The sequence below is a fragment of the Giraffa tippelskirchi genome, chromosome 10 (assembly GCF_054371585.1).
Source record: "Giraffa tippelskirchi isolate mGirTip1 chromosome 10, T2T-mGirTip1v1.2.pri, whole genome shotgun sequence".
Classification (NCBI taxonomy): Eukaryota; Metazoa; Chordata; class Mammalia; order Artiodactyla; family Giraffidae; genus Giraffa; species Giraffa tippelskirchi.
Genome location: NC_137284.1, coordinates 98,082,491 through 98,108,119, shown reverse-complemented (window position 1 = coordinate 98,108,119; position 25,629 = coordinate 98,082,491). Strand labels below are relative to the sequence as shown.

The following is a 25,629-nucleotide window of genomic DNA, read 5'->3' as shown; positions in this document are numbered from 1 at the left end:
AATTACAAAGCTATAAAGATGAATATATACAAAAGCAATTGCTTGCATGGTGCAGCTACAGATTAGGAGTCATTGTAATCAAAACACTCATTTTTGTTGTATTCAGGATCGATCATCCAAAGATCTCCCCTGCTTCTCAGGGAAGACTGGGTTGACATAAACTGTGAGATAAGGATACAGTCTCTGTAATTAGAAACCTTGTAGTTATCTAAAAATATAGAAAGTATTACTATAGTGCAGGTCTGAAATGGATATCTATACCAAGGCCTCACACCACACACTAAATCAATTCACCCAGTGAGTGGCAGTCACACAACTGTGACCCTCAACCCATCCACCTTCATCACACAGGAATTCCTGACAATCACATTAAGAGACCAAGAGTGCAGAAGATTAGCCAGTTTTATGTAATGCTGGACAATCTTACTGGTTTCTTCATATGTTATAAAATATTTAAAACAAAAATATTAGTTTCATTCATAACACATATAAATAAGAAGGCCTATGAACTATCTAATGTTTTGGAGCTCTCAGTTGGGTAGTTTTGTCTTCTGCTGTAATAATGCCAGTTATTCATTTATTTTCTTGCTAAACATGTTCAGCTAAAGAAGAAAATTATGTGTGTTTGTGGGTGTGGATGTGTATATCTCATATTTATCTGTACATAACATATATATGAATGGCATATGGAATATAAGTGCTAATATTCCATGGTATTTGATTTTACATAAATTATGACATGACAGAAGAGATATTTTTAGTGCACAGTAATTATTCTCAAACACTGTCAGTATTTTTGATTGAGTCCTGAATTACTTTGAACATAGTTTTCACTTGTGTGTGCTAAGTCAGTTCAATCATGTCCGACTTTTTGCGACCCCATGGACCGTAGCCCAACAGGCTCCTCTGTCCATGGGATTCTCCAGGCAAGAATGCTGGAGTGGGTTGCCATTCCCTTCTCCAGATTTTCACTTAACTGCTGTCTAGAAATTAGTAGTGTTAATCATCTCACATGTCATAGGTAAGACTGGTAAAATTATCACTTCAGAGCTTTAGTGAATGAGGAAAAAACCTTTCTAAAAAAGTATTTTTTAGAGCAGTTTTAGGTTTATAACAAAATTAAGAGGGAGATACAGAGACTTCCTATATATTCCCTACTCCCACACATGCATCGCCTTGTGCATTATCAACACCACTCACTAGAGTGGTACATTTTTTAACAAGGATGAATCTACATGGACATATCATAATCACCCAAAGTCCATAGGTTAGCTTAAAGTTCACTCTTGATGTTGTGTATTCTCTGGTTTGGACAAATGGCATATATCCATCATTGTAATATCATACAGAATATTTTTACTGGCCTATAAGCCCTCTGTGCTCTGCCTGTTCATCTCTTCTGCCTGCCTGTCTCCTACTCCATACCCCTAGCAACGAATCATCTTTTTATTTTCTCCCTAGTTTTGCATTTGCTAGAATGTCATATAGTTGGAATCATACAGCATATAGCTTTTCCAGATTAGCTTCTTTTACTTAGTAATGTACATTTAAGTTTCCTCCATGGCTTGATAGCTCATGTCTTTTTAGCTCTGACTAGGAGAAGGCAATGGCACCCCACTCCAGTACTCTTGCCTGGAAAATCCCATGAATGGAGGAGTCTGGTAGGCTGCAGTCCATGGGGCCACTAAGAGTGGGACACGACTGAACGACTTTAAATTTTCACCTTCATGCATTGGAGAAGGAAATGGCAACCCACTCCAGTGTTCTTGCCTGGAGAATCCCAGGGACGGGGGAGCCTGGTGGGCTGCCGTCTATGGGGTCGCACAGAGTCGGACACGACTGAAGAGACTTAGCAGCAGCAGCAGCAGCAGTGTCAATGTATTATAGTTTCCTCATCCATTTACCCGCTGATGGACACCTGGTTGCTTCCAGATTTGGGCAAAATTACAGTTAAAGCATTGTGTGCCAGTTACTTTGTGGACATAAGTTTTCACGTCGTTTAGATAAATACCAAAGAGCATGACTGCTGGAGTGTATGATTAAAGTATGCTTAGTTTTATTATAAGAAACTGCCAAACTGTCTTCCACATGAGTTGAAACATTTTGCATTCCCACCAGTAATGAATGAGAGTTCCTATTCTTCTTGACAGCATTTGTGATATAGGAAAAATCATAAAACTTAAAAATATATAACTGCTAATGTGCAATCTAATAGATGCACTGGAACCGAACACACTGCTTTGGAACTTCAAGACTTTCTGCCTTGAACACCCATGGCTTATCTTAGAAGCATCAAGTACTGTTTGGACTTCACCTGTTATTTCTCACATGCTCCGCATATAACTATGAAGGTTAACTAGAAGGTCATTCTCAGTTGTGTATCTTTGAGGTTGTCATTCTTGGTTTATTTTGCCATCTAAAGAAGTGCGCTGTTTGTTCTAACGTGAAAATGTTACCATCACAGTTTGATCTCTCATCCTCTTCTCTGCTTTGTATAACTGCCTTAACAGGTATGTCAAGGATGCCACAATGCCATTGATCCTGAAGTGCAGCGGGTAACCTATAACAACTTTAGCTGGCACGCGTCCACAGAGTGCTTTCTGTGCTCCTGTTGCAGCAAGTGTCTCATTGGGCAGAAGTTCATGCCAGTAGAAGGGATGGTTTTCTGCTCAGTGGAGTGTAAGAAGATGATGTCTTAAAGAGGAGAGCACCAAGCAATATTGAGCTCTAGCTATCCAGAGTGGCCTGCATTTCTACTGTAAAATGCAATTTGGAAAAATAAAAGGAAAAAAAGAAACTATAAAGGGAACCAGGAAATTTTGTTCAGTATCTTTCTTTATGTTTTTCCTAACCAAATTTTTTGCATCTCAATTTTTAAAACCTGCTTTAAGCATTTAATTTTTAAAATGGTAAAGAATTTTACCTTTCTTTGGCTTTCCAGATATAAAATCTTTTGAGTTGGAAGCTTAAGTTTAATGTCTTCATATTCCTATCTTCTTTGTGCCAAACAGTATATATGAAACACTTAAAAGTTAGTGTTTGAATGGAAAGATGAGCATTTCATGTTCTATATTCTTTTTCCCTTCTTGTATAAAATGAAAAGGAAATTAAACCTGCCGTAATGCCAAGGCTCTACATTTATTGCCTCATCTTATTCGCTGAATTTTGTACTGATACACAGTGAATTCTTTTGACAGAGAAAATAGAAATGCAGCATAGTATGAAGAACTGTTATCATTTTAATGTCTATGCATTTGCTATTTCCTAACTTGGGCAGAGATGGCTTTACTGCGTATCTCTATTTTTTTTTTTTTTAATCTGCTCTACCTCTCAATATTCTCTTTGTAAGCTGATGACCTCCATTTGTGGCCTTGACTATTTTATTGTCACATGTGGCTATCACACTTTTTACTTCTATAGATGATTTTTGGCAAGCCACTCATTTATGTTATATTTTCAATCCAAAGAACATGTATACTTTTTTTGTATCCAAGAAACTATAACTTGTACTCTTTGCACTTGGCTGTGTGGTTTGAATAGACTTTTTGCATGGTTTCCATTCTTTTCTAGTGGATACTGTCTTATGATATGATGCCTGTTCATGGGTATGTAACAAATGTCTTTGCCTGTATACTTACTTCCTTAGGTATTTCTAATGTTTATTTTTCCTTTTCTACTTCCATACATAGCTATGCACTATGAAAATTAAATGGAATGAATGATATATGTATTATTATTCAAAATAAAATCTCTCACTTTAATAATTATACCTTTATTTTTTTTTTCCTTTAAGAGCCAAAAAGTCCTTCTGCAATTAAGCATTTGTTACAGCAGGGGGCAGTGTTTCCAAGGATAAAAAATAACCTGACAAATAAGAGCTACTTCCTGACAAAACAGGACAGAAATTAGACTTCATTATGGTGAAGGGATAAGTTTTATGAAAATTCATAATAAGTGAAAGCATTTAAATAGTTGGTTTTCAAGTCATGCAAGAGATTTTTCTTTCAGAAAAAAGAAAGTGTCATTTTAATTGAAGTCGGGAAAGCAACTACATTCTTTAGAGGTAAGTCTAATAAGTATTAACTCTGATACTCAAATTGCAACTCTGGATTTCTATAAATTTTTTCACAGCAGCCTATTGTGAAAAAGGAAGCAAATGTGGGTAGTTGCAACTTTGTTTTTCCTAATATTAGCAGGTTATGAGTTTTTGTTTTTTTTTTTCTCAGTCTGAAGTATTTGTCACAGTAGAAGTAGCACTTTTCTGTGACACATACCCAGGATAATTTGATTATTTTTCAGCTCATATTTGTTTGGCTAATAGTGTTTCTCCTAAATTTTATACCCCACACCCCCACCCATCCCAACTCCACACTCAGTAACATACAAATATCCACATTTATTCCCTCTCTGCATTATGCTTTCCTCAGCCATGAAGAAGTGAGTTGAACAAGTAATCTAATCCTACATATAATTTTAAATGCTAATGTCACAGATATCCATCATTGTCTATAAATATCACTTTATGCTTTCTCTCATTTACCTTTGTCTCAAATGGCAAAAGATATATTTCCATTGATTTTTTTCTGTGAAGTTGAACAGCTTAATTTTCCCAAACATGGCTAAGTGAGAATAAACTGAAACAATTTCTCTACATGTTAACAGAACTACTCTTCACAGGTCTGCCTGCACAGCCTCTACTCTCCTGGAGCTGAGATTGAAGCAGGCTGTTTTGGAGATGTAGAGGCTCAAGGAATTTGGCTAAATCCATCACTCACTACCTGAGATACTGATTGCCTGAATATTAGGCATTTCCTGGAAGAAGAAACTACTTTGCCTGAGGAAGACAGAACCTTTGTTTTGATTCATTACCCTGACTTAGTTTTACTTTGGCCTTGTAATACAACAGAATGAACTGTAATGAAATGTAATGCAAGAGAATGTGCACCATTTTCATTGTTCATCACATTTTTTTTTTTTAAAGGTTCTTCAAATACTTTGCCCTTTGAGCACTTAACGAGAGAGTAAGGTTGTTACTGAATTCTATAAGATTTTCTTTTCCTCTAGCACTTAGGATATGGTCACCCCATTTTATATAGTCATCATTTTATATTCTGCATTGACTTCAATTCTGAATAATGCCTTACTTGATACAGGTGCCAGCATTAAATCCTTCCCTTGCAATGGGGAAAAGATAAGAAAGTAATATTTCTATCTGAATGTGTGCATTTTTTCCTTCAAAAATAGATATGAAGAATATCCTTTTGGCCTCCTTATTTCCTATGGGGTCAATAAATGGAAATTTCTATCATCCAAATCCCACTTAAGTTATATTTTTCAAATATATAGCTTATCCTTTTTTTATACTCAATATAGAAGGCATTTGACTTACATGTCTGTGTATTGATAATTAGCAGTTGAGAGACCCTTAGCCTGAAAGGGACTATATCAGGAGGGACAGAATACTGGAAAATGAACCACACAATAAAGGTACCACAGACAGTAAGAAAATAAATGCCTTTTCCCCTCTTATTCACCTGTTCAGCAATGTTAGATGAAGAAAGAGAAGGGAGATATTTCTTTCCTGAGACCCGGGAAGTTTGAAAGATTTTGACACATCAGTTGGTGGAGTATATTGAAGTAATACATTTATCATCCTTATTGGAAGACTCAGACATATTAGAATGACTAATCATGAACTCATTCACAGAATTTGCATATCCTATTCATCTTTTAAGGGCTTCCCAGGTGGCTCAGTGGTAAAGAATCCTCCTGCCAATGCAGGAGATGCAGGTTTGATCCCTGAGTTGAGAAGATTCCCTGGAGTAGGAAATGGCAACCCACTCCCATAATCTTGCCTGGAGAATCCCATAGACAGAGGAGCCTGGCAGGCTGCAGTCCAGATTGTCTCAAAAGGTAGGACACAACTGAGCACACATGTATTCATCTCTAAGCAGAAGGATTTTGCTTTTAACTTTTGAATACAGTTGTAATTTTAAGAAATCAGTGTATTTTGTTATCCAGTCCCTTTAAGAAATACAAGTTGCTCAAGAGACTACTTATCATACTTTTTGGTATGGTGTCTTTTTTATTAAAAAAAATTTTTTTGGAAATGAGGGGCAGCAGGTTGTTTTTCCTTTAATCAACTCTAGCTGAAACTTCTGTGACTCTGAAGTCTTCAAGCACAGATTTCCAAATCTGACTTTGAAGTATTTCAACCCAATTTCACCAAAGGCAAGAGATTCATTACTGACTCATTCTTAAGGAATTTTCAACACGCAGTGTTTAAGCTCATCCAACTTCACCATGGTTACCAAAGAGACACCACAGCCCAAGATGAGCATTAAGCCTTTGTCTTCAGATGCCCTGGCATATCTGAACTTGTCTTCTGGCTGTTCACTTAATTCCTCAGAAAACTTATGACTCCATCAATGTCTCCATAAAATAGCACTTTACCACACATTCTTGCTAGATATGTTCTGCCCCTCCCTGACCTCTCCCAATTTGAGTGCTCAATGAGAACTCTTAACGTTGAGCTAGATATTCACATACATGAAAGGACTCACTGGGGTACATGGGTGTGTTTTGAGCAAACAACCTAAAACACATTCTTGCTTGATTAATGAGATTTTTTTTCATGTATTTACTAGATGTTTAAGTAGCTTTAGCTAAGTATTTTGTCTTTTCATGGGCTGACAACATGTCATTGTAGCTTCTATTTAATCTGATAATGTATTTTGAAACCCTCAAGACATCATTAACCTTTCATATTGTTTTGAATGGCATTTTATGCTGACATTTTTAAAGGAGACTATTGATTTTTCTTCAGTGATACTTTTCCCCAGGATATCTTGACCTTTAGACAATAACAAAAACAACTTGTACCCAGTTATCTTTGCTAGAGCCAGCCATTATTGAATGCAGAAACATTTGAATTGAAGTTCCCAAGTAGGGACTAACTTTGAAAGCATCATGGCATAGTTCAAAGGAGGGCTGGGGTTAGAAGTCTAGAGACCTGGCTAAGTCCCACTGATCCTCTCTCTCCTCACTGTTACACTGAGTAGGACAGAGGAAAGATTGTTGGATTTGAGGAGTCCAGGAAATAATAGGCCTGAGTGTGGGTTGGACATCTACAAATATATTGAAGTCACCAAGAACAGTGACTTCAAAATTGGGAAAGGAGTACATCAAGGGTGTATATTGTCACTCTGTGTATTTAATTTACATGCAGAGTACATCATGTGAAATGCCAGGCTGGATGAATCACAAGCTGGAATCAAGATTGCTGGGAGTGAGAATGAACCCAGGCATGCAGATGATATCACCCTAATGGCAGAAAATGAAGAGGAACTAAACAGCCTCTTGATTAGGGTAAAAGAGGAACGTGAAAAAGCTGGCTTAAAACAACATTCAAAAAACATTTGAATGGCATCTGGTCCCATCACTTCATGGCAAATAAATGGGGGAAAAGTAGGAACAGTGGCAGGTTTTATTTTATTGGGCTCTAAAATCACTGTGGATGGTGGCTGCAGCTACGAAATTAAAAGACACTTGCTCCTTGGAAGAAAAGCAATGACAAACCTAGACAGCATATTAAAAAGCAGAGACATCACTTTGTTGACAAAGGTCCATATACTTAAAGGTATGGGCTTCCTCTGGTGGCTCAGTGGTAAAAATCCACCTGCAATGCAGGGGTGGCAGGAGATGCAGGTTCAATCCCTGGGTTGGGAAGATGCCCTGGAGGAGGAAACGGCAACCCACTCCAGTATTCTTGCCTGGAGAATCCCATGGACAGAGGAGACTGGCAGTCCATAAGGTTGCAAAGAGTTGGACACAACTGAAGCAACTTAGCATGGTTTTTCCAGTAGTCATGTACAGATGTGAGAGTTGGACCATAAAGAAGGCTGCAAACCAAAGAATTGATACTTTGGTACTGTGGTGTTGGAGAAGACTCTTGGGAGTCCCTTGGACTGCAAGGAGATCAAACCAGTCCATCCTAAAGGAAATCAACCCAGAATATTCATTGGAAGGTCTGATGGTGAAGCTGAAACTCCAGTAGTTTGGCCAGGTGTGAAGAGCCGACTCACTGGAAAAGACCCTGTTGCTGGGAAAAATTGAGGGCAGGAAGAGAAGGGGGCGACAGAAGATGAGATGGTTGGATGGCATCACCAACTCAATGGACATGAGTTTGAGTAAACTCTGGGAAATAGTGAAGGACAGGAAGCCTGGCATGCTGCTGTCCATGGGATTGCAAAGAGTCAGACAAGCCTTAGCGACTAAACACCGCCACCACCACCACCAAGAATAACAATAGGGAAATCAGCAGAGCGAAGAATGAGCCAGAGGCTAAAGTCATGTTAATAAATGAAGGAGTGTGCTGGATTTGATAGAATATGGCATCTAAAGATAGAAATAGATGGTAAAGTCTGTGGCTATGTACTAGATACATTTTAAAGAGCTGTGACTGAGGAAACAGAAAGGAATTGACATGAAACCAAGAAGGATCTTGAGGGGCTTCTGGGCCCCATCTGTTGTAGGCAAGACTCCAGTCTCCATGGTCTACTCTGAGTTCCAAAAGGCAGATCCAGACAGTTGCTAATCAGAGGAGAAGCAGCCAAGAAACCACGTGAGGCAAGGTTAAAGGGACCAGAGAAGCTCTTAAAGATTCGGAGACCAACCATCTGAGGCCCTGCAAACACCCTAATCTTGTCAGCAACCCCATATAAACCCCATTTTTGCTATAAAACTCCATCAGATTCCCCAAGGTTGTGACACCTAGCTTCGAAGGCAGGAGCTCACTTGTCCCCTTTGCATGGCCAAGCAATAAAGCTATTCTTTACTACTTCACACAAAACTCTATCTCTGAGATTCAATTTTGTGCTGGTGTACAGAGAGGCTGAGCTTTTGGCATCAGAAATAACAATGTGGAATGAGAAAGATACCTACTCCACTGGCATTGCAGAACTCCCATAAGGGAGAAAAAGTAGCTGGCCTCTGCTTGAAAGACTTTGAGGGATAACCAGTGATCAGTTGGAGCAAGATGAAGCTCTTGAGAGTACAAAGGAGTTTGCAGTTCATAGAAGTTGAATTTCAGAGAGCCCAGAGGTAAAGTTAAGGAGTGTAGGAAGGAAAAGAACCAAGTTAGGAAATTGACAAAGAAGAATGGATATCAGGTTTCCAAATGAGGCCAGAAAAATCTAGATATCTGGGGTAAACAGGACTGAGGGGCATACCAAGGTTAGATTACTAGTAAAGGATGAGCTTTTGGCTGTAAATAACTAAAAATACAGCTGAGATTACTTAAAGACCAGACATAGGCTAGTCCAAATGTGGCTCAGAACAAGCTCTGTTTAATCTCGATGCTCTGCTATCCTCTATGTGTTGCATTCCATTCTCAGGTTTGTCCTTCCATTCAAGCACCACTCCCTCACATAACAGCATCCAAGATACAGAGCAGAGAGAGGGCAGAAGGTTATTTTACTTTCTTAATAAGGAGAAAAATCTTTCCCCAGAGGCCCCAGCAGACCTACCTACCCTTCCATTTCATTAGCTAGAACTAATTCACGTGTTCATTCACATGTGAAGAAAAAAACAGTAGCTAGGATTGACTTATCTGATCATAATTCATACCCTGAGAGCTGGGCACATGACTATCCAGAGCAAAATCAATGTTCTGATATAGGAAGAAAAGAAATGACCACTGAGTTGTTGAATGACAATGACCACATAAATGAATAGTCGTTTAGAGCTCAGAGTCTTTTAGCTGGGAGGTATGGGATAGCCAGGCAACTGTTTATTCTGAAACTTGGGGTTTCTGTTGGCCTGTGAGATAAGACAGGGGCATCATTTGGGAGCATCTTTCTTAGGCAGGATGTCATTTACATGACCAGAGGTTATGTGGAGTCACAGCAAGAGACACTGTGAAGTCCTTAGGGTGACATAACCAGATTTTGCTTGGCTTGCCTCACCACCACCACCATCTCATTCTGTCTATCTAATTTGTGCCTCCAAAATGGTGAATAACAAAATGAATTAAGTGAGATCTCTATAAGCCATGAAAATCAAGTAAGAATTTTACTAAGTTTGATGAAATTCATTTGGTCATGTCTAAAAAATACAACAGTAGAAGAAACAGCTCAGGAGCTGTAAGCTAAAAAAAATCAAGGTTTACTTAAATATTTAAAAAATATATTGCTACAAGGATCAAAGTACATTGCTCACAGCAATATTTATTTAAATTCCCTCTTCTGTCCTGCCTGTTTTCCTCAGACCTCCATCTGCTCTGTCCAGAAGTCCCCCAAACCCCAACCTTGTCCAACTTCTCCTCTCTTGACCTCTGCTATTTCCACTTGTCTCCAGTGCTTCGTCCATTCACTCAATCACTCAGTGTTTATTGAGCATCTGCTATATGTCTGGAATGGCTGTAGTTTGCAAAGTAGTAAACGAGACAAGATCCCTACTGTTATGGTGCTTAATGTTCTAGAGAGAAGAGAAGTAAAGAATTCTAACACAAAAAAATGAAATGGGGCCAACTGGGGAAAATAAGATTCAAAATCAGAATATATACAAATAACAAATAGATGTCAAAGCCATTAAAATATTAAAGAATAAGGACCTACCTAGTAGCTACAAATGGAGGTCCACATTATTCTATGATTCTAAGCATTGCCCTTTATCTTTACATGTGAGAATTGGGAACCTCTTTGACACTCTGAGTGGACTGAGGGAAGGCTGTGAACTCTCTCACATGGATTATTTACCCCACGGCCTAAGAAAATTACTATTAGATGTCAGTACTAATAGAGCTTCACTCTCCAAAGGAAGGCATTCATTTCCACATTTCTGAAATTGAGAGTGAAAAAAATAACTGTAATTTCCCTTTCATTTTACTTCCAGGAAATTTTGAGCAAAATCTGACCCTCCACTAATATAGCAACTATGACTCAAGAATCTCTATTATTTTTCCAGACTATATTATTATATGAGTTCCCCCTTTGACCTGCTTCAAATTCTTTGTGGAACTAGGTAGCATATCTTTTTGGTTAGCATTATTTTTGTTTCTTTTCCAAATGGCCAAAAAGGTTATTCATCACAAAAGTACAGGCAGGAAGTCATATGCCTAAAGAAAGAACAGAAACAGTCTGGGCAGCCATCAGATCTCTTCCCATCTTTCTCTCATTCCAGGTCTCCCGTGCACATCTGCTCCATTTTTCTTTTTGCTGTAGACACATTCTCTCCGGTTCTCAGTCCATGTGATTAGTGAAAGATGGCTGCCCTAACATTTGTGGGTTCAGTCACAATGAGAGACTGACGGACTGTCTCTAGGTTCTGATTCCAAATTTCCCCAAAAGAAAATCTAATTGACACTAGTTGTTTGATACTGGACAAAATAGTTTAACTCCAGAGGGTAGACTCATGCAATGTAAGTAAACAGTCAAAAATATGCCTTAATGAGATTTGAGGGAGAAACAGCGAGAATAAGGCGGGGGTAGGGTCAGCTATTTAGGGAGTCATTGTGAGCAGAAAGATATTCCTCAAGATGACTATTGTAATTGCAAACATGTAGATAGTTAGAATGATAGTGTGATGTTGTTTAGTCACTAAGTTGTGTCTGACACTTTGCAACCCCATGTACTGTAGCCCACCAGGCTCCTTTGTCTATGGGATTTCCCAGGCAAGAATACTGGAGTGGGTTGCCATTTCCCTTTCCAGAGGATCTTCCTAACCCAGGGATTGAACCAACATGTCCTGCATTGGCAGGTGGATTCTTTACCACTGAGCCATGAGGGAAGCCCAACAGTGTGATAAACATTGCCTATTTCCAGTGAGACTATATTTCCCAGCATCCATTACACTTGTGTAGGGCTTTGTGATTTTGTTCAATAGAGTATGAACAAAAATAAGTAGTTCCCTTCTAGGCTTGACCTTAAAAAAATCAGAATCCCCCAGAAGATGGTGGAGCCAAGAAATAAACTTTCACATTGGAACATATGTGAGCCAGAAACAAGCTTTAACTGTTGTAAGCACTGAGATTAGGTTTGTTTGTCATAGGAATTAACCTTTCCTAACTAATACCGATAAATAAAGCAGACCTTTTTCTCATTCTACAAACATCCCTTGACTTGGTCATGTGTTATATTGGGATGCTGGAGATGAACAAGGCAAGGCTTCTGTGCTTGCCTTCTCTTGCTCTCTTCTCCATAGTCTCATGTAGGAGACAGGTAAGTTGGAAATTAAAATAATGAAGACCTGTCCCCTAGAGAAGACAATGAAAATGATCCCAGAGTGACTATGATACTGAAATGTCTTTTCTAATAGCAGAAGTTATATTTAATTTTCTTAGGTGAGTGGATGGATAAATAGAAGAAACACTGCAAAAACAGTCTTAAAAGACCTATCACAGTGGGATAGAAGGACAAGAAGGAGTCAAGGACAACTCTGAAGCCCCAGCCCTGCCAACTGAAAGGATGACAGTAAAATCCAGAGAAATGGGAAAGCTGCTTATGGAGGAGCTAGGTTGAGAGAAAAAAATGATGAGCTTGCTTTGGAACATGCTGAGTTTGAGGCAGGTGGAAAGATAAGTTTAGAACCTGAAATCTGATGCTCAAGAAAAACCTCTGGCTGCAGATGTAGATAAAGGAACCAATGGATAAAAGTTACATTAGTATCTCATATTAACTTACAAAAAGGGGCCCAAGTTTCCTTATGAAATGTGACTATATGTCAAAAATACTCTTGAAATGATTTTCATATTACTCACTTTTCTAGGATAAAATTAAGACAAGTTTAGTCTATTTCCTCTTTTTTGAGAAAATAAAAACTATACTAACAGTTTTGGTACTTCCACAATATACACTGCAAGCTCTGAACAACCATAACCTTTCTGTGTCTCAGTTTCTCATCTATAAAATGAAAATATCAATCCCTACGTGGCAGATTGCATTTTGAAGAATAGCTGTGGTAATAGTTCTGGTCCTACATGCTCTTCCAGAACCTTGCCACTCACCATCTGGAGTCTGTCCTCCCTCCCCTTGAACCTGAGCAGGACTTTGTAACTATCTGGATGAAGAGAATATGACATGCATGCCTTCCTAGGCTAGGTCATAACAAGTGATATGACCTCTCCAGGCTCTCTGTCTCAAGGATTGTACCTAGTCACCATACTGTAAGGAAGACAAAAATAGCCCACTTAGTCCATGTGGAGAAGAACTAAGGCTCCCAGTCCAATACCAACATCAACTGCGAGAAACATGAGTGAATGATTCTTCAAATAATTCCAGTCCAGAGCCTTGAGTCTTCCAGCTGAAACCCTGAGATCGGCACAGACAAGCTAAACCCATGTGTCCTGTCCAACTTCTGGAACCATAGAATCCATGAGCATAATGAATGGTTACGTAGTGCCACAAAATTTGGGGTAATCTGCTATGCAGTCATGATATCTATAACACCTATTGAACAGAATTATTATATACATGTTTTACAGGAATATTCTATATTACTATGCATTATATATATAGATATACATACATATGTATTATCATAATATATACACATTATACTTTATACATAAAGAAGCATTCCTGCAAAATATGTAAATTTGCTACAGATACTACAAAATTTTATTTTTATAAATATAGGATTTTATATTTATATTTATTTATATTTATTTTCTATTTAGGCAAAAATTATATAAAATTTATATATATAATTATAATATATATATATTAGTTATATATATAAACTTTATATATAAATATATATTTATGCTTTTATATAGAGAGAGCAAACACTACAGGCAAAGCTGTTGACATAAAGGGTTTCATCCCAGAGGGAGAGTTCTGCAATCCTATCGAGGGCTAAGAATAATTCTTGCGTCTTCACTTATAAAATGAACATATGAATTTCCATTACTTATCTCCAGCCAAAAAACCTTTGGGGATAATCACAAAGCCTTTTTCAAAGTACTTTATGTGGATTTTACCAAAGGAAGAGTTAGCAGCTTTAGAACGATCTTTCTTACTTGTGTGTGTTGGGACAAGCATTATTAAGCGAGAGCAAATTTGGGCTGAAACATTTTCTTTAAACAAAATTCATTCTTAGTCTCTCTCTCCTTTTTAAAATTCCCTTTAGATTCTTTTGAACAACTGAGTTAGTCACTGTTCTAAATGTTTTATGCATACACACTCACTCAATCCTTATAACAACACTTTCAGGTAGGTATTTTTATTAAATCTTTTGACAGATAAGAAAACTGAGGACAGTGGGATTATGTAATTTGGCCCAAGTCACAGATCTAGGAAGGGAAAGAACTGAAATTCACATTCTGGCAATCCGGCCCAAAAGTCTGAATTCTTATTCACCTCACTATACTGCCATAGCGAGTATATGTATCTTCCCTTTCATATAAACTATGTCAAGACCACATAAAAATTTTTTTTTTACTTGTTTGCCTTTGCACAGGGATTTCTTATATGCACCTTTGCATCTTCCAAAAGATTTAGCTCATCCTTTAGAGGAAGTTTTTCTCTCCTTAAGGAGTTGCTCCACATCACATTGATCGTGGGCCACGCAGCCAGCAGCAGCCCTGTGTCAGGCTGCTAAAGACAAAATCCTTTCTGTTTCTCAACCAAATCCCTCATATTTTGAGCTGAAAACAAGAACTGCCCTGCTGAGGTGCCAAGGGAAACATACTTACGTTATGAACTGTTTCTAACAAATGTTTTGGAGATTTTAAAGGGACAGCTTTCTAAATATCTGAGACATTTGCAAACAACCCCAGAAACAGGCCAGCTTTGCAGCCCAAGCATTGCTTCTGGGTTGTATAATCTTCTTTCTGAAAACAGCTGTTGCAATGCCTGGCTATCTATTCTCCAATGATAACAACAGATGTTTTCTAGGGTTAAAGTAACCAAAATAATCTAGGTCTTTGATTTTGAAATGTGCATTGTTAATATAATTTTGGCATTCTTTAACAGATTTCAAAGTGGAATCAAAGGTTTATGTTTATAGAGTTTATATTCATTCCACAAAGTTCAAGATATTTGGCAGTGCTAGGGAAAACTTGAAAAGAGTAACAAAAGATTACCATGAAGAATTCAAAGCTGCCTTGTATGGTAACACCGATTCAAGCCACCACATTGCTCAGCATTGTAAACTTAGCTGTAGTTTTAAGGAATGATCAGTGTGTAGCTGCAGAGATTGCTTAGTATAACACGGTGGTTTGCCCATTAACAATGAATAACGGACTTTGGAAAATTTATAATTAATGTCTCAGTTTTGAAAACATTGAAGAAATGAGAGAGAAATAGAGAGAGAGAGAGCTGTTCATTTTATTAGCTTCTTTGACTTCTTCAGCACCAGCAGCTCCTCCTTGCCTTGTAATTGTAAACTGCACACTTTTGCCAACCTGGAATGCACACTGTGTTCCTGCCCAGCCCCAGCTCACTCTGAATCTGAGCACTCTCAAACCCCGCTCTCCCAAGCTCTTGATTTGTTGGCAGCCAGTAAAAGGGGTTTCCTTATGAATCATAGCGCGTGGGGAGACTGAGTGGTATACCCCTCACTTGTGCCATAATCTTTATGGAATGCTTTTGAAATAGAAGACAAATCTAGAGTTTAGTTCAACATCTGACTTCAAGCACACTATCAAAAAAAACTGGAGTGCAGTATGGAAAAAGCACTGTGTCTCTCTTGATATGGAAAAGTTTATTCCCATTAACATTGTCTCCAAAGGGACAGGAACTAAGTTGCACACTTTTGGGCTCCGAGCTCTGATTAGGAAGGAGTCCATTTCTTGACCCTTTTAGATGACCCAGCTTTCCTCGTCAGTTAAGGTGCTTTTATCCCATCCTTTGGTGTGCTGAAGTGGAAAGGCATGTGTTTGAGAAAACTGAGTTGCCATAAATAATAGTTTTCATCAATTCTATTGAACAAATGTGAAGTCTGATGACTCACATCATTAACTGCAAGAAGACTAAGAATATTACAAGATAAGTATGTTTATAAAAGTCAGAATAGATGTGGGAACACTTTCCCACCACTTGTCATCACCTGTTTATATTACATAAAGAAAATAGATTTACTTATCAGCAATACGCACTTACCTGGCAAAATGAATTGCAACTAGCTATCAAGTTCTAAATTTCATTTTAAAGAAACTAGATACACTGTACGAACCAAATCTTTTTTTCTTCTTAGACTGCACTAATCATTCAAATATCTTAAATGAAAAAACAAACAAACTAGTAAAAGTACCCTGACTACTCATCGGAAGGATTGATACTGAATCTCCAATACTTTGGCCGCCTGATGTGATGAGACGACTTATTGGAAAAGACCCTGATGCCTGGAAAGATTGAAGGCAAAAGAAGAGGGAGGCAGAGGATGAGGTGGTTGGATAGCATCACTGATTCAATGGTTAAGAACTTGGACGAACTCCAGGAGATAGTGAGGGACAGGCAGGCCTGGCGTGAGGCAGTCCATGGAGTCTCAAAGAGTCAGACACAGCTTAGCAACTGAACAACAACAACAAAGGCATTTTGAATGAACAGAAAAACTGGAAAATATGTGGCTACAAGCTTAGAATTTGCCCTAAAAGCTCATATCAAGCTCACACATTCTCTCAAACTATAGAAGATAAATCATGTTTCAGAAGTATAAAATTCACACATGTCACAAAGTTTCCTCTGATTACTAGGCAATAAAATGATTATACCTTCTTAGTTCATGAATCTTTGATTAATATTCATAGAAATAAGTCAAGTTATTTTACTCATATTCCTTGCAACATGTATTTCCTGGTAAAGGTGAATGATGTGAGAAAAGAGGAATGAATAATAAATAATCCTTTTCTTGGATACTCCTAATTTTGACTTGATAGAAAAGTCCCTTCAGTATCAATCATCTGATACAGTCACTGGATATGGCCGATGTTAGCAATCTCATAAGTATGTAGAAAATAACAAGCGTGTATTCACTCATTTATTCAACAATCAACCTCTCAATGCTTACCAAATTTGTGATGTTTACAAGGTGTGCAAGAGGTCTATAAGCTCAAGAAGCTCACCATGGGGGAAGAAGCAGACAGGCCAACAGGTAACTAGTATACTGCACATTAAGCCATCAATAGAAGAGAGCATGAAGGAAGCAGAGAAGAGAAGAGCAGAGCAGACTTCAGGAATAAAGGCAATAGCTGAACTGGGTCATTAACAGGAGTGCAAGTGACCCGGGAGAAGGGTGGGAGGTTGTGATATCATGATCTAAGAAGTATATATTTGAATAAGAAATATATATTTGAATAAGAAATATATATTTGAATAAAAATATATATTTGGCCTTTGTCCGGTTCCTGTCACAGGGCTCCCAAAACCCTTGGAATTTCACAAGTGATAATAGAGACAAAGATGTCTTTAGTTGTTCATAACAAGTCCCTTTCAACCACACTTGAGTTTGCCAGGGGAACCAATCATGTGATTAGAGGGTTAGAACTTTCAGCCCCACTCCCTGATCTTTGGGGAGGGCAGAGGGATTGGAGATTGAGATCTGTCACCAATGGCCAGTGATTTAATCAATCATGCCTAGGTAATGAAGCCTCTAGAGAAACCCAAAGGGATGGGGTTCTGAGAGTTTCCATTTGGTGAGCATGTGGAGATATAGGGTAAGTAGTGTGTCAAGAGAGAACAGAGAAGCTCTGTGCCCCTCCCTCATAACTTCCCCATTCTTCTCATCCATCTGGCTCTTCCTGAGTTATATCTTTTATAATAAACTGGTATTCTTGTAAGTAAACTATGTTCCCAAGTTTTTTGAGCCTCCCTAGAAAATTACTTGACCCAAGGAATAGGCTCTAGGGACCCCCGACTTACAGCCAGTGGTCAGATCCCAGGTAACAACTTGGACTTGTGACTGGCATCTGAAGTAGAGGGGAAGCAGTCTTGTGGGTCTGGTCCCTTAACTTGTGGGATCTGATGCCATCTCCAGGTAGATAGTATCAGAATTAAGTTAAACTGTAAAATACCCAATTGCTGTCGCAAAATTGTCTGGTGTGGGAAAAGTACCACATATTTGGTGATCAGAAATACCAGAAGTAAAGTAGTGCAGTGTGATTACAAGGAAACACAGATCTGGCCACTGAAGTGTTCTCTGTGAGCAGGAAAAGGAAAACACAGGAATGTGGTCTTTTTTTCTTTTTTTTTCAGAAGAGAGATGGAGCAGTAAAGGGCAATTCATATAATGCCATTTGCAGCAACATGGTGGACCTAGAGATTGTCAAACTGAATGAAGTAAGTCAGACAAAGAAAGACAAATGTTATGATATTGCTTACATGTGGAATCTAAATTTTAAAAAATGGTAAAAATGAACTTATCTACAAAACATAAATAGAATTACAGTTGTAGAAAACAAATTTATGGTTACCAGGAGATAAAGGGAGAGGGATAAATTGGGAGATTGATATTGACATATACATACTATTATATATACAATAATAACTAAGAAGGACCTACTGTATAGCACAGGGAACTCTACTCAATACTCTGTAATTGCATATATGGGAAAATAATCTAAAAAAGAGTGAATATATGTGTATGTATAACTGATTCACTTTGCTCTTCACCTGAAATTGACACAATGTTGCAAATCAACTATACTCCAATGACTTTTTTTTTCAAAAAGACATTGTGCAGGAATAAGACATGAGTATGGGATGAAATGAGGTTGTAGTAATTTTTGATTATAAAGAGAGGGAATATTGGTGGAGACAGTGACAGACTTCGGGCTGGCAAAGAAGAAAGGCAAGGTGTGAGTCTTACTGCAAGAGTTGCAAAGGAATATGGCAAGCTCTGGGAGTTGGTGATGGACTGGGAGGCCTGGCGTGTGGCAGTCCGTGGGGTTGCAAAGAGTCGGACATGACTGAGCGACTGAACTGAACTGAAGGAATATGAACTACACAGCAATATTTTCCAAAAGGTGTTTTATGAACTATTAATTTTATAGACCACTTGTTTCTTGGGTCATTTATAGTAAACTGAAAGCTTCTTATTCAAGTAAGTTTGAGGAATGCTGGATTTCTTTCTGCAGAAGTTCTCAGAGTCTTCAGTATGCTAATCCATATGGCTATACAAGAAAGGGTAAAAAAGACAGAATTTCCCACATTTATTTGATCAAAGAACCTTATTTTGCACAGGTTACTTTGAAGAACCAGTGTTCCACATAAGGTAATTTGGAAACGATACTATAAGAAGTTGAGGGGAATTGAAAGTCTTAATTGTTAAAGGTCAGAGAGTTTTGTGGCCAAATCTGCATTTCAGAAATGCAACTTTGGCAAGATTAGGGAAAATGGATTGGGAGTGAGACAGAGTTGGAAGATGAGTGAGGGAGCTAAGAGAAAAATCTAAGCAAAGGCCATGAAAAAGAAAGAAAAAGTCTGAATTGGGAAATTTTCAGAATTGACAGCACCAAAGGACTAGTTGGACATGGAGAGTAAAGAAGCGAATGAGAAGGGAAAAGTAAATAATAACTTAACCAAGTAGTCCAAGGTAACATCATCCATAATGAGACAGATTGACACCATGTTCTTACTGATATAATATGTTAAGAAGGATACAGTATCACCTACATTACATTCCAAATAATACATAACCTGAAAATAATTTTCTTAAGTCTTTATTGAATTTGTTACTATATTGCTTCTGTTCTATGTTTTGTATTTTTTAGCCACAAGGCATGTGGCATTTTAGCTCTCTGACCAGGGCTCCAAAAGTCTTAACCACTGGACCTCTAGGGAAGTCCCTGAAACTAATCTTAAAAAAATCAGATAACCCAAGTTGGTAGACATAAAATCAATGGAATGCTCTCTCCAAAAATGTCAGTATCACAAAAGACAAAGAAAAGCTGAAGAACCATATCAGATCAAGGGAGACTAAAGAGATATGAAAACTTAGTGCAATTCTTCCTGGATCAGCAAAATATATGCTATAAAAGACATTAAAAAGGCAATTGGAGTGACTTGAGAAGGTCTTATGGATCAGATAATAGCATTGTAGCAAGGTTAATTTTTTGATTCGGAGAAGGCAATGGCACCCCACTCCAGTACTCTTGCCTGGAAAATCCCATGGACGGAGGAGCCTGGTAGGCTGTAGTCCATGGGGTTGCTAAGAGTCAGACATGACTGAGCGACTTCACTTTCACTTTTCCTGTTCATGCACTGGAGAAGGAAATGGCAACCCACTCCAGTATTCTTGCCTGGAGAATCCCAGGGATGGCGGAGCCTGGTGGGCTGCCATCTATGGGGTCGCACAGAGTTGGACACGACTGAAGCGACTTAGCAGCAGCAGCAGCAATTTTTGATTCTGAAAAATGTACTGTGATTATTAGGAGAATATTCTTATTCTTAGAAAACAACAGTGAAACATTTGTGGTGGGGGTGCATGAGGTCTGTAATTCACTCTCAAAAAGAACAGAGAAAGTTATATGAATATATGCATGCATATAGATATATGGAGAGAGAGAGAGAGAATATGAAAAAATGTTCAAAACTGGTGACCAATCTAGGTGAAGGGCATTTGGAAATTTTTAGTTCTTTTTGGAAACTTTTGTGTAAATTTAAAATTATTTCAAACTAAAACATTAAAAAAAGTAATTCAGCCATTTCACTTGCAAAGCCAAGAGGTGCAAAATATAAGTCAATGATGTTTTTGCAGTTTCTAGCATCAGTGATGAATGGACCATACAGGGTAGGGAAGAGCAGGACAGAGAGAGGAAGCAGGAGTTCTGTTTGAAGCATGTTTCATTAAAATGACAATATTATGTCCAGGGAAACATGGCTGGTAAGATGTGCCTGAAATTCTGGAAATAGCACACATGAGTCAAAAATTTTGAAGACATCATTATATACGATAGTCTCCACCTGCTGACATTTTAAATTAAATGACAGTTTCTCTTTTCATTTAGACAACTTTTAGTTGAGCCAGAGCAAATTTGCAACTTTAGTTTGGGCTTAATCTTTAATCCTTAAATATGACATGTGAAATTTTACCACCTTTTTGATGAGCCAGGCTCTCCCTAAAAGGATACTGACATAAATGACTTGGTTATAATTAAAATTATATTATATTAAATAATTGATTCTCAATGGGTATTAGGGATCAACAGCCACAACCTGGCTTCCTAGACGTTAACAGCAATTAAGATTTTGTACATGTTCTCAGAAAGTTGATTGAAAATATAATAACATATTAGTTGAGATTGAGTTCAGTTGACTCAAAAATACCAGTCACGTGTTTTTAACCTCCCTAAACTTCATGATCTACAGATCTTGTGTTTCAGAAGCAACTTGGATATTGGTTTGGTTAAGTTAAACAACATTACAGTGAAAACATTTACTTTAATAAAGACTTCCCTCTAACCTAAACCTCTAACTTCATTAGAAATTGGGAACACTAATGCTAAAGTAGATTAAACTGGCCAGGCTAAGAAAATGTCAGCTTTTCCAAACCTCGGGGTATGAAAATGAACAGGCTCAAAGTATTTTGCCGAAATAAATATTATCTCAATTTTGTGTACATAAGGCAGTTTCAACTTTTCCAGGACTAAATGCAAGATATTCTTGATGACTCTTGCTTGTTGTAAAATGCCAGAAATATCTACCTGTCACACTGGGACACCAACTCACCCAAACATGTAAATAGCTCATGCATGATTTCCTTCTGTCTCTTGGGAGCAATTATTTGAATAGCAACAGAGTAATCCTTCCACTGTCTTTACTGGATGTCAATGCTGTTTAAAGCATATTAAACAGAATATCTAGCCAGACTGCCTGGGTTTAATTGTCTTTGCCTCTATTAACTGTCACCTTGAATGGATGTTGAATCTCTTTGTGCCTTGTTTTCCCATCTATAAATGGAGCAATGGCAGTACTTAGAGCTTTGGTTATAGTATTGTTGCTGTTGTTGTTTAGCAGCTGAGCTGTGTCTGACTCTTTTGCGACCCCATGGACTGTAGCCTGCCAGGTTCCTCGTCCATGGGATTTCCTAGATTAGAATACTGGACTGGGTTGTCATTTCCTTCTCCAGGGGATATTCCCAACCCAGGAGTTGAATCTGTGTCTCCTGCATTAACAGGTGGATTCTTTACCACCGAGCCGTCTGTGAAGCCATGGTCATAGTATACGTCATTTAAATTCGCCACAGTAAAATTAATCCCACCTACCTAGATGAATGGGCTTCCCTGGTGGTTCAGATGGTAAAGAATCTTCCTGCAAAGCGGGAGACTTGGGTTTGATCCCTAGGTTGGGAAGATCCCCTGGACAAGGGAATAACAACCCATTCCAGTATTCTTGCCTGTGGAATTCTATGGACAGAAGAGTCTGGCGAGCTACAGTCCATGGGGTTGCAAAGAGTCGGACATAACTGAGTGACTAACACACACACACACACACACACACACACACACACACCCCTAGATGAACAGGGCTTCCCTGGTGGCTCAGCGGTAAAGAATCTATCTTCAGTGCAGGAGATGTGGGTTCAATCCCTGGGCTGGGAAGGTCCAGTGGAGAAGAAAATGGTTACCCACTCTAATATGTTTGTGTGGGAAATCCCATGGATATAGGAGCCTGGTAGGCTACAGTCTAAGGGGTCACAAAGAGTTGGACATGACTTAGGGACTAAACAACAAACAAAAACCAACCTAGGTCAGGTGGCAATAAATTATATCAGCTTTTGTCTGGAAAAAAAAAAAAAAACAACCTAGATGAACAGAGGTTCCAGCTTCCTCTAGGGTCTCATCCTTAGCATCATCAAGAAGCTACAAAGGTGCTCGCTTACATCCAAAGGGGGAGTCTTAGTACTTCTCAACTACAATATAGACAGTTTTCTTGGGACATGAGGACTGCACCAACACTATTTATACAAAGGCAATTCTGGAAACAAATGCCCTCTGTGCTGCTGTTGTGACTGCTGTCACCCCTACACTGATCTGAAGATGCTTCTGGAAGTGACTGGAAGTGACAGCTGCTCATGCTCTGCCTGTGTTTGCTGAACGTTACCATGCTCTGATCTAGAAGAGAAACCAACTTTCCTCTTTACCTTTCTGCCCCAAGAACTCGAATTCTATAAGCCTATCATTGTTGTTCAAAAATTCCAAAAACTCTCTGACATAAACCACAGCAGGATCCTCTATGACCCACCTCTCAGAATATTGGAAATAAAAGCAAAAATAAACACATGGGACTTAATTAAAATTAAAAGCTTTTGCACAACAAAGGAAACTACGCAAGGTGAAAAGACAGCCTTCAGAATGGGAGAAAATAATAGCAAATGAAGCAATGGACAAACAATTAATCTCAAAAATATACAAGCAACACCTGTAGCTCAATTCCAGAAAAATAAACAACCCAATCAAAAAGTGGGCCAAAGAACTAAACAGACACTTCTCCAAAGAAGACATACAGATGGCTAAAAAACACATGAAAAGATGCTCAACATCGCTTATTATCAGAGAAATGCAAATCAAAACCACAATGAGGTACCATTTCACGCCCGTCAGAATGGCTGCTATCCAAAAGACTACAAGCAATAAATGCTGGAGAGGGTGTGGAGAAAAGGGAACCCTCTTACACTGTTGGTGGGAATGCAAACTAGTACAGCCACTATGGAAAACAATGTGGAGATTCCTCAAGAAACTGGAAATAGAACTGCCATGTGACCCAGCAATCCCACTCCTGGGCATACACACTGAGGAAACCAGAATTGAAAGAGACACGTGTACCCCAATGTTCATCGCAGCACTGTTTATAATAGCCAAGACATGGAAGCAGCCTAGATGCTCATCAGCAGACAAATGGATAAGGAAGCTGTGGTACATATATACAATGGAATATTACTCAGCCATTAAAAAGAATACATTGGAATCAGTTCTAATGAGGTGGATGAAACTGGAGCCTATTATACAGAGTGAAGTAAGCCAGAAAGAAAAACCCCAATACAGTATAATAACACATATATATGGTATTTAGTTAATCGGTAAAGATAACCCTGTATGCAAGACATCAAAAGAGACACAGATAAATAGAACAGTATTATGGACTCTATGGGAGAGGGAGAGGGTGGGATGATATGGGAGAATGGCATTGAAGCGTGTAAATTATCATATGTGAAACGAATCGCCAGTCCAGGTTTGACGCATGATATAGGGTGCTCGGGGCTGGTGCACTGGGATGACCCAGAGGGATGGGATGGGGAGGGAGGTGGGAGAGGGGTTCTGGAAGGGGAACACATGTACACTCATGGTGGATTCATGTCAATGTATGGCAAAACAAATACAATATTGTAAAGTTAAAAAATAGATAAATAACCTAATTAAAAAAAATTCCAAAAAATAACCAATCACTAATTTTAAATTATCTAGCACTTTATTCTGTTTTTTTTTTTTTTAGAATAAAATTCTTCAATAAATTGTACTCATAGGCTATCCTTGGAAAATATCCTTATCCCAGTGCAATGTTCAGGAGAGACAACACAAAGGCTATTGGAAGAGGCAGGGGAATTACTACTTGAGGAGGGCAGACTAAAGGTCTAGGTACAGGAACTATAAAGAGAAAATTGTGACCTGAAGTGAGTTAAAGAAAATTTCTCACAGCATTTTTCCCTTTCAAAAAGCAATATGTCAGAGAGTTAATAAAAATGAAGTGCAAATAGAGGAACACATGAACTTAGGATAATTCTAAACCCAAATATAGAAGGCAGCAAAGCACTTCTACCACTGTCTCCCAGTTTGTCAGTGTCTATTGTATTGCACTCAAGGAATGCCTTAATGAAAATCACAATAAAAATTGGAAATGTTTTCTGATGGGTTATTTTCCTGGTACTGATTAACCATGACCTTATATTTTTTCTCCTAAAAATTATGAATATTTTTGGTAGAAGATAATTTGTTTTTCCACTGCAGAGAGTCAGTAACCTGAGTGAGAAGATACTGCATCATAACTAGAGGATGAGTTAAATTTACTAGCAACCCTGGGTGACAGCCCCCAGGACAGTGTGTCAAGAAGGGCTGAGCGTCCTGCCTACCTGAGTCCTGATATCTGGGGCAGCTGGCAGGGGTGGCTGTCATGGCTCATCTAGAGCTCCTCAGAAGGCAGCTCAAGTCTTGTTGTGGTCCATGCAGGTGGCAAGTGCAACATCCATTCTTGCCCCTCAGCACAGATAGGATATGGCAGTCAGTGAACTTCACTTCAGGAGCCAGCTACCAAGTGCCCACTGCCTACAGGGAGCAAGGGCCCTGTTTTAGTTTCCTGTGGCTGCGGTACATAGTACCACAAATGTGGTGGCTTAAAACAACAGGAAACTATTCTGTTGAGGTTCTGCAGGCCAGAAGTCTGAAATCAAGGTGACGCATTTACATTTCTTCTGGAAGCTCTAGGGGAAAATTTTCCTTTGTCTCTTCTGTTCTTTGTCCCTGCTGTTGGCATTCCTTGACTTGTGGCCTTACGGCTGCATCACTCCCATATCTGCCTCTGTGGTCATATCACCTCCTCCTCTTCTGTCTGTCAAATCTCCCCTGTGTATTTCCTATAGAGATGTGTGACATTGGCCTTAGTAGACGCTATGGATATTCCAGGATGATCTCTTCATCTC

General features: G+C 38.6%; 2 protein-coding genes across 10 annotated transcripts in view; one reads left to right on the top strand and one right to left on the bottom strand.

The window, feature by feature from the left end:
* TES (testin LIM domain protein) overlaps nucleotides 1-3,761 on the top strand; it is a 59,979-nt gene extending 56,218 nt beyond the window's left edge. For 2 of the 5 annotated variants that reach the window (XM_081537885.1, XM_081537886.1), the window contains exon 7: nucleotides 2,511-3,761. In XM_081537885.1, coding sequence (XP_081394011.1) covers nucleotides 2,511-2,699 — 189 coding nt within the window. In that variant the 3' untranslated portion in view covers nucleotides 2,700-3,761. Of the gene's footprint in view, nucleotides 1-926 lie in introns of all 5 variants that reach the window. The other 3 variants (XR_014067886.1, XR_014067885.1, XR_014067884.1) reach the window with 3 other exon arrangements.
* Nucleotides 1-25,629, bottom strand: part of TFEC (transcription factor EC) — a 751,469-nt gene that overhangs the window by 339,778 nt on the left and 386,062 nt on the right. The gene's annotated exons all lie outside the window — the stretch shown is intronic.